Source organism: Desmodus rotundus, chromosome 9 (genome assembly GCF_022682495.2).
Source record: "Desmodus rotundus isolate HL8 chromosome 9, HLdesRot8A.1, whole genome shotgun sequence".
NCBI classification, from domain to species: domain Eukaryota; kingdom Metazoa; phylum Chordata; class Mammalia; order Chiroptera; family Phyllostomidae; genus Desmodus; species Desmodus rotundus.
Window position 1 is genome coordinate 37,229,095 of NC_071395.1, and position 8,807 is coordinate 37,237,901.

At 56.7% G+C, this 8,807-nt stretch overlaps 2 protein-coding genes across 8 annotated transcripts; both read right to left on the reverse strand.

The window, feature by feature from the left end:
• Positions 1 to 28: 28 nt before the first annotated feature.
• Positions 29 to 3,084, reverse strand: FAM174C (family with sequence similarity 174 member C). Of its 2 annotated transcripts, XM_024568851.3 has the most exons (3): positions 2,307 to 3,084; positions 1,153 to 1,269; positions 29 to 396 (listed from the first exon to the last, which is right to left on the reverse strand). In XM_024568851.3, coding segments are annotated over exons 1-3 (399 nt in total). In that variant the 5' UTR covers positions 2,588 to 3,084; the 3' UTR covers positions 29 to 395. The 2 variants fall into 2 exon arrangements, with proteins under 2 accessions (XP_024424619.1, XP_024424618.1); XM_024568850.3 differs by lacking the exon at positions 29 to 396 and having other exon boundaries at positions 1,149 to 1,269.
• Positions 3,085 to 3,231: 147 nt separating this feature from the next.
• Positions 3,232 to 8,572, reverse strand: CIRBP (cold inducible RNA binding protein). 6 transcript variants are annotated; one of them, XM_045202433.1, is made up of 8 exons: positions 8,423 to 8,572; positions 7,249 to 7,357; positions 7,056 to 7,162; positions 6,819 to 6,960; positions 6,643 to 6,721; positions 3,973 to 4,103; positions 3,631 to 3,768; positions 3,232 to 3,366 (listed from the first exon to the last, which is right to left on the reverse strand). In XM_045202433.1, exons 2-7 carry the CDS (start codon positions 7,349 to 7,351, stop codon positions 3,638 to 3,640), a joined length of 693 nt encoding a protein of 230 aa, XP_045058368.1. In that variant the 5' UTR covers positions 7,352 to 7,357; positions 8,423 to 8,572; the 3' UTR covers positions 3,232 to 3,366; positions 3,631 to 3,637. The 6 variants fall into 6 exon arrangements, with proteins under 6 accessions (XP_045058368.1, XP_045058369.1, XP_045058367.1 ...); XM_045202434.2 differs by lacking the exon at positions 3,232 to 3,366 and having other exon boundaries at positions 3,622 to 3,765; XM_045202432.2 differs by lacking the exon at positions 3,232 to 3,366 and having other exon boundaries at positions 3,622 to 3,768.
• Positions 8,573 to 8,807: the final 235 nt, after the last annotated feature.

Consider the following 8,807-nt stretch of genomic DNA (forward strand, 5'->3'; position numbering starts at 1 on the left):
CTGGCCCAGTATGGAGTTGGGTGACAGCTACAGAGCCACTGCTGCCTTTATTGTTCTCAGCCCAGTGGGAAGGCACTCCCAGACAGGACCATCAGCCCACCTGCCTGCCAGGTCTCAGCTGTGTCCTCATGGGGGAGGGTCAGGAGCACAAGTCAAAGTCCAGCCATAGGGTCTCAGAATCCTGGATGGGGCGGCAGGAGGCCCCTCTGGTTCGCACCTGGCATCCCGGGTGGTCCTGTAGCAGTGGAGGGCCAAGGTGGCTTCAGGCTGGCTGGGCAGGTCCCACTCGAGCTCTCAGGCCAGCAGAACTGCCAGGTGTGTAGGCACTGGGAGTGGGCCCTGTCTCTTGTCCTTCCCCCAAGGCTGCTGGGAACACTGCCTCCCCGACCTGAATGTCTGGAAGATGAGGGGTAGGGGTGAGAGATGTGGAACAAGGGGCCTACCCTGATCCACCCCCTTCCACTGTGCCTGAGGCTCACCCTCCAAGTGCCCAGGAGCCTTCTTACCTGTCCAGCTGCTGCCTCCAGGTCACCCAGGGTCCACCTCCCCCAGCCTGCCAGGCCCTGCCTGACTTTGCATCTTGGGGGAAAGGGGAAGGGGTTCCCTAGCCATAGGAGATGGAGGAGACCAGAGGGGCTACCTCATTATAGCAATGCCTCCCCTGGGAAGCTTGGAAAGCCAGAACCGTACCCTGGTCTCCTGACCTCAGCACCTGGGCACCCAACAAGCTGGGCTGAATGGCCATCACTCCATGCTCATGTCCAGTCCCAGAAGCCCCTGGGTCCTCAGTCCTGCACTCCTTCTTCCTTCCTGCCATTCCCTTTGCCTGCTATGCTCTTCCTGGGGCTGGAGCCATGAAGAGGCCACCCAACCCACCCCCTCTGTAGCACCCTGCACTTAATTCTCCAACTCTGATGACAATGTTGGTCTTCAGGGCTGGGCCCAGAGCACTGACTCAAGACTGTGGCCCCTTCCCATCTGAAAGAAATGGGAAACTGAGGCTAGGTAGGGCACATGTCTTACCCAAAGCCACACAGCCTGGTCACATGTGGAAGACCTCAAGAATCAGTGGTCTTCCCAACTCTCCAACCCTGCTCCACCCACCCACCCACCCACCCAGAGCTTCTAGAGGTGGGGGGAGGACTTCACTACCATCTCAGATTCCTGGTCTCAAAGATGGTTTCCTCATCGCTGTCCAGGGAGGCCATCTCTGCGGGGTCCTCGTTGTTGGTGAGGAGGCCGTAGCTCCTCCGCTGGGGTTTCTTCAACCTGGAAGCAGTCCCAGGCATGATCAGTGGCTGTCTTGAGTCACCCCATCCTGCTTCCTGCCTTCTCCCATGATCCTCCGTTGCCTCTGCTCTCCACCTCCTCTCCCAACCCCTAAAGTTTTGCTGTGAAGCTTCCTTGTCTAATTGTGTTTCTTTTGCTTCATAACGTTCACAGTAATTATTAGTCGCTCTTATGTCAATAATGGGTGGACGCTTCCCTTGGTAGGACCTCTCAAGGGGGCACTGTTATCCCACTCTACTGATGAGAAAACGGGGTCTCAGAGTGGGGTGAGCGGTACAAGGGACACCTAAAGTGAGGGCTGTCTGTCTCAGGTGCAAGCCCTTGCTCCTGACCACCACCAGGGAAAGGATGGAGGCTTTCTGCAGCAGATGCAGCAAGATCAAGAACTCAGAGGGGACAAGAGCACTGTGCACCCACAGGAGTGCCAGTTGGGGACAAAAAGGACCTCTTTAAAGCGTCTGAACATGGTCAGCTCTGTGTGACAAAGGCCCTCTGGAGCTATGCCCGGAACAGGAAGCGAAACAGGGAAGCCAGAGACCAAACCAGAACCTGGCAGGGCATGTGGGCACGGTCGAGGAAAAGGAGTCCTCAACTCTCTAGAGGGAACACGCATGGAACCAAGAAACTGATTTCCAGATAAGGAAGGAGCAGTTCCATCCAGCCCTGCCCAGTGGGCCCTCCTCTCCATTCTCTGGGCTGGATGGCTTAAAGGGGAGGGTGCAGATTCTCTGGCTGGGACCACAGGCCCATGTTGGGCTGGTGGGCGTCACCTGGTACAGGGAACTGCAGAAAAAACATAAAGTGAGTATACGCCCACCCCCACCCGCACTGTCCAGCCTGGACTGCTGCATCCGAGAACCCCGCAACTGTGCCCGCATTAGGATGTACCAAAGCTTCACGTGACCCATGTCACCCACCCAGACCACGTGACGACACGCACCATCCACGCCCACTCTGGAGGCAAGGCACGCACTGGTTGGGCTTGCCAGGGAGGCGGCAGCGTGCGCCTGACGTACCTGAAGGCCCGTATGAGGAAGTAGAGTACAGCCAGGCTGGTGAGGCCAATAAGCACGTACAAAGAGCGCAGCAGCTGCGAGCCCAGCGAGCCCGGCGGCTGCAGGTACGTGCTGTTGTGCAGCGCAGCCAGCCGGCTCCCGTTCACTATGGCCTGTGGTGGCAAGAGCGTAGACTGCAAGGAACGCGACGACAGGGAAGTGACCTCCTGGACTCCGCAGAGTAGCCCTGACAACAGCAGCACCGGCAGGAGCAACAGCAGCGGCACCACACACCGCCCCATCGCCCTGCGGAAGCGGTGGCTCCGACCTGCCCCCGCGAATTCCTGTTCCTCACTGGCACAGGGCGGTAGCAACCAATGGCTCACAGGGGGCGGAGCCTGACGCTAGGAAGCACCCCGCCCTTTATCCACTAACACCACTTCACCTCTGACGTCTTGGGCTTTTCCCACAGTGCTCTGCGCCTAGCCAGCTGTGCGCACACCCTGGATCTTGAGCCTGAAGGCTGAGACTTGTTCCTCCTGTGTCCCAGCCTGAGTGCCACAGCAATGGGGACTCCCAGTCTGAAAAGGGTGCCTGGAGAGCAGTCTATAGGCCACACAGGAGCTAGTGCCTTCCCAGGAGAGGTTCCCAATTGTATTGCGGGGTCAAAGACACGTACGTCCAAGGGGCAAGGTCATACCATCCTCAGCACAATACCCTTGGAGCTTCTCCCACATGGGCCTGGGAACTCTGGCTACTTTGGTCCCCACCCTGGCTCTTGTGCTGAGGAATAGGCCAGGCCTTCCTGGAGAGTAGGCCTGCCTGCCCCAGCCTGGGCATTCTGCCCTGGGTGGTGGTAGGGGTCACCAAGGCCATCCTGACCACACTGCATTGACCCAGCCTTAGATCAGCTGCCACCATCCTCCCCTCCCCTCCCCTCCCCTCCCCACCTTGCTCAGTTCAGCAGACAGGCCCAACCCCAAGGGGCTCTCAGCCAACAGCTCAGGAAGAAAGCCTGGCCCTATGGGCAACACAGACGATGGTGTCGAAGTCACTCTGTGCCAATACCGCCGCCAGGGCCCTGAGAGACAGATGCCAATCTCAGATCAGGGGGCCCAGAGACCACCACCTCCTCCTCTCAGGCTGAGTGTGCCTCCAGATGAACCCAAGAAGACAATGAAGTAACTGGTTGGTCTGGTTTGGGTCCAGCTAGTACCCTGAACCAAGATCAGAAGAGGTTTTTCTCTAGGGGACCCCCATTCCCACCCAGCGTTCACCTGAGGCTCAGGGACACACCCCCCTCAGCCACACCCCAAACCAGACTCAGATTTCTGGGTAGACACACCAGTCCTTTATTCAAATCTGACTTCCATGTCCTGCCACACTGTTGCAGGTGAGGACTGGCCACGTGCAAGCTGCCACTCCCTTGTCCTCCTGGAGTGATGTGAAGCCCTGCACTCCATCCTTGCCAATGAAGCACCTGCTGGACAAATGAGGAGGGAGTGAAGGGAGAACTAGAGCTGGCTCCAGTAGGAGCACAAAGAAAGGTATCCCCAAAGGGTGCTGTAGGTTGAGAACCCACAGGAAAGACCAGACACTACCCAAGCCAGAGGATTGTGTCACCCCCCACCCCAGGACAGAGGATTGTGTATCACCCCCCCCCCCCGCCCCCCAGAAAAGAACTTACAGGTAACAGGCTGTGAGCAGGGGACTGTGCCTTTGGCTCCTGCTCCCAGGTGAAATCCCTCTTGGGACAGTACCCCAGGTCCGTCACTGCTGTTGGGCCACCCTTCGGAGTTGCGCCAGCTTCCCTTCAACCTGCCAAAACAAAGAAGTGTTACCCCAGGGACTTGGACATGCTCACAGCTGCCCCTCCCCACCTCACCCGAAACCATCCACAGCTCCTAGGAGGGTCTCAAGCTAGTCATCGGGCCATCCTGGCAGAGCCCCCATCATGGGTTGGCATGACCAGGGCAAGCCTGAGCCTTGACCAGGCCACATTCCATCCCTAAGCAGAGCCAGCTACCCACTGGGGATGGAACTGCTTAGAGAATGGTGTGGGATCTGGGGAAAAAAAAACTCAAAGTGGCAACAGACATCAGAGAGCTACAAGTTAGGAGTGTGACTTAAGGAGGTCTGGAAAACACTGTCAATTGATGAACAAAAAAGCCAAAAGGCAGGATACTCAGCGCTCTCCAATCCTGCTTACAGATTGAACCTACTTGCGAAGCGCGACTGCCTGGCCTGCTCGCCTGGCTGCAGGCAGGGAAGGGCTAATGGCTGGGATCTGACTTTAGTTCCAGCTTGATTTTTTAAAAAAAGAAAAGAAAATGGAAAAGCAAAAAACAGTCAAAGAAACATTACCCAGGCACATAATTTTACTTTCAAATGAGCTCTTGACAAGAGGAGGGATGTGGACACGAGCAAAAGGAGTTACCTCGAATTACAGGACTATTTCCACATATGAGCTAGCCAAGGGAGCAGCTTGCGTCTCAGAGGTTTCTGTTGGGCGCACAACACTTCTGTCCTCCGAGGGGCTGCAGCTTCCATAGGCTAGCGGAGAACTCTCAGAACTTGTAAAGCAACAGCAGAGCTAGCTAACAAGCAGTCAGTCTGTGGTCACCCAGGGACACTGACTGCGGTCTGCTCCCTGGCCTGCTTGTAGGCTACGCAGTCTGGTCAACGTCAAGTGCCCACACGTCTACTGTTTCTGCTGAGCTGCCCACCCCATCGAGCCCTCCGGCTGCCACCGCCAGGAGCCTGCAAGGCCCTCCTCGAGGTCCAACCTGCCCACTTTTGTCACCCACCTGCTCACCTAACCTGGACCAGTGGAAGTCGGCTGTCACAAGGAGCCTGCCAGTGTCAGTTTACTCTGCCTTCCTGGTCTAGCTCTCTGCAGGCCTCAGGCAGGGCTCGCAGACCTGCTTCTCAAATTGCCCTCTCTGCTGAGGTCTGAGTGCCAAGAGCTAACAGCAGGAGTGTGTTGAGCAATGAAAGGGAAATTGTCAGAGCAAGGTTCATTTCAGACGGTCTTTTAATCAGCTTCGTAAAGCCAAAGAAACTGTGTACAAGAATTCCTTAACCACTTCAAATACAACATCAATAGGATATGCATATGTCTTCCAGTAAAAAAGGACAATATAAATAAACATTTTCAAGAACCTCTCAGGGACATCTTCGAGTCTACTGTGAACTATACACAGCAGATGGGCTGTACAGGCTGGGCCCAGACAGCCAGGTACCTCTGCTGCCACCTGGGGCCGGTCCCACCATGCTACACTCAGAAACAGTACATGAATTGGAAAAAAGCTACAGCCTGCTCAGCTTCCAACAAAAAGCAGACTCAGAGTCTGTCCAATCTCAGAGACTTGAATCGGGTGGGGGTGGGGGAGCCCAACTTCACCCAACCCCACTAAAAAGGGAAATAAAAAAAGACAACACAACCAAAACCAAAAAACCCACACAACCCCCAGTGATTTTCTCAAAAACTCATGGCTCATGGTTTAAAAAAAAAAAAAAAAAAAAAAAAGTTAAATCAGAAGTGCTTTTCAAAAACGTTTTTAAAACCCTTAAAAACTGACAGCGCTTCCTTAAAAAGTCAAGTCTGATAAGCCATCCGGGGGTGAGCAGCAGTCAGGCTGTGTGTGACAAGACCAGAACTGGTAAGACTACAAAAGTGGGTACAAGGAGGTGTGTTCACTACACATTAACGATTCAGCGAAGCTCCCAAAATCTTTAAATATACAGCCATTGGAAGGACGATCTTGAGCAGGAAGGATTTTTACTCGTTGTGTGTAGCTGAGAACAAGAAGCAGGTACAGTGTAAAAGCACTGAAGCACGCAACAAGAGGCAGCATTCCACTCCCGGGTTCAGACCTGAAGGGCTCGGCTCTGTGGCCTCGGGAGCAACCAACCCCCCCCACAGCTGAGGGCGGCGGGGCTGGGCGGCCACACATGCACTTATGCTGCCTGCTCAGCGGGCCCCTTGTCTCCCTTTCTTTCTTGGTCTGGTCTAGCTTTTATGTTTTGTGGTAGAAATAGCTGCTGGCATGGAGACCTGAAAGGGCAATCTCGTCCCTTATGGGCAAACACAGTGACATGGTCTGAGTGTTGCTCACAGAGGGTGCCAAAGCTTGCTGAGCTCCCACCACAGGCCCTCGGAGTGTGACTTACCATAACTGTCGTAGCTGTCTCTATAGGACCCTCCCGAGCTCCGGTCGCCATAGCCACCACCCTGACTCCGGCTATAGGAAGGAAATATGTGGGCACTGGAGGGCACCTTAGTCTACTCACCCCAACCCTGTGCCAGCATCCCAACAGAAGCCTGCCACATAGTCAGGCAGGACCACATCCTCACCTGCTGTAGTCTCTGGAGCCCCCATAGCCCCCACTCCTGGACTCGAACCGGCTCCCCCCGTAGCCTCGGTCCCCTCCTCCTACAGACAAGGACAGGGACAACAAATGAGTGCCAGCTCCTTGAAGCAGTGCTCCCATCATGTCCTCAAGGGCCTCAGGCGCCAAAGTAGCACTCACCTCTGGAGAACCCACGTCCCCGGCCTCGACCCCCACGGAAGAAACCTCCTCGGCCCCCAGCAGAGCCACCTCGGTACCCACGGGATCGGTTGTCGGATGACTTGCCAGCCTGGTCAACTCGGATCTGTCGCCCATCTACAGACTGTGGAGACCAAGAGACTGGCTCAGGTGAGCTTCTGCACCACCCTGCCCCTGCGAACCAGAACCCTCTACACCCCCAGAGCAGCTGCCCCTCACCTTCCCATTCATGGCCATCATGGCGTCCTTGGCATCGTCGATGTTCTCAAAGGTGACAAACCCAAAGCCCCGCGAACGCTGGGTCTCCCTGTCTTTCACGACCACCACTGTGCAGGGGAGAAGTCTGCAATTGGCACCCAACATCCCCAAAAGTAGTTTTGCTCAGCTGCCGCCAGGCCAGCACCAGCCTCACCTTCAGAAATCTGTCCATATTTTGAGAAGACCTGCTCCAGCGACTGCTCGTTGGTGTCAAAACTCAGCCCTCCAACGAAAAGCTTGCCTTCATCTGATGCCATGGTGGCCTGTGGCAAACCGTTGAAATCTTGAGGTCCTCCAGGGGCTTCAATGTTCACCACTCTTCCCCTATTCTACTTTATATGTAACATATGCTTGTTGGGGACACACTAAAAAATTACCTTTCTGCTATTTATCACCCTAGGCCCACACCCAAAACTTAATTCAAAAAAAGCTGTTAATTCCTTCATTACTCTGGGCCCCCTGTCCCCACCTAGGGCTCCCTGATAGTGGGACAGGTTCTTGTACTCCTCAGTGCACTCCTGGTGGCGGATACCCAGGTGATACCCTCAGGAGATATTTAGAACTGGACACTTAAGGCAGACATCTGTCCCTTGTGTTATCTCGGTTCTTTCTTTTGTATACAGGCACCTAACTACTTAACAGAACCATTGGGGTAGAAATAACAAAGTCGTTGGTCCACTGTAGGGCGCCTGTGAGGAGGGGTGGCTAGAAACTGGACCTTCGCAGGGAGATAGGGTGGGGTTCCAACGTGCAGTGGGTTATGTGGGGCCGGTGCTAATTTGGACCGACCCTTTCTGGGCTGGAAGAACCTCTGCCACATGGCTCCGGAAACACAGGCCTGGAAACGTACAACTCGAAACCCAACTTGGGATGCCGAGAGGGGACTGACTGAGACACGGGGTCCGCGTTGCCCTCGCGCAAATTCAAGGAGAAACGGAGGAAACAGGCCGGGGCTGAGGACGACCACCTGGCCCCGCCCCGGGCCCGCCCACACCGCGCGCATGCGTCCTGCGCGGACCCTGAGCCATTGCATCCGGGCACTCGGTGCTCCCGCCATTTCGCGGGGCGCAGCCTCGCGCTCACGGTCGCCATTTTGCGGCGGCGGCGCCCCACTTTCGGCAAGCCTAGGCCACCGAGGGGACGCTCCCCGGCTGCGGGTCGGCCCGGTCTACCGCCGCCCCTCGCCGCCAGTGGGGCAGACTCCACCCTGGGCCCGCCCCGGCAATACCCCTAACCAGGGGCGTACCGCCGCCTCCCTGCCTCCTCCGGCCGGCCCCAGGCCGCCCGCCGCCCGGGGCCCTTGGAGCCAGTGCCGCCAGGGCCCTCACCACAGAGTAGGGCAGGTCCCTGACGCAGGCAGGAAGACGACGCCACAAAACGACCAGAGCCTCCTAACGCGCAAGTGAGGGGGGGCTGCCGGGGGGCCGCTCTTTTGTACGCCGCCACAGGGCTCCGCCCCCAGGTACTGCCTCGGCCAATCTCAGGCTATACGGTCAGTGACCACGCCTTATATTCGCGAGCTGTAGGCCGGGCTTGTATAGGCCACGCCTTTTCCGCGCTCTGGTGCTGGACGCTGTGATTGGCGGGAACGCGCAAGTCCGCAGTCCCCCGCCCTCGAGCGGGGGCCGGACCGGGGCGGGGCTGACCCACTTCCGCATACCTACCTCCCACCCGGAACAAAGGCCTCCGACCGCTGTTGCCACAGGCTGGAGT

Bases quoted from the DNA above. Each gene is read 5' to 3' on its own strand.
- FAM174C (XM_024568850.3), bottom strand. From the start codon at position 2,587: ATGGGGCGGTGTGTGGTGCCGCTGCTGTTGCTCCTGCCGGTGCTGCTG. The intron at 1,270-2,306 runs GTACGTCAGGCG...GACTGCTTCCAG, and splicing joins TTCCTCATACGGGCCTTCAG to GTTGAAGAAACCCCAGCGGA.
- CIRBP (XM_045202433.1), bottom strand. From the start codon at position 7,351: ATGGCATCAGATGAAGGCAAGCTTTTCGTTGGAGGGCTGAGTTTTGAC. The intron at 7,163-7,248 runs GTGAGGCTGGTG...TCCCCTGCACAG, and splicing joins ATATGGACAGATTTCTGAAG to TGGTGGTCGTGAAAGACAGG. The intron at 6,961-7,055 runs GTGAGGGGCAGC...TGGTCTCCACAG, and splicing joins TGATGGCCATGAATGGGAAG to TCTGTAGATGGGCGACAGAT.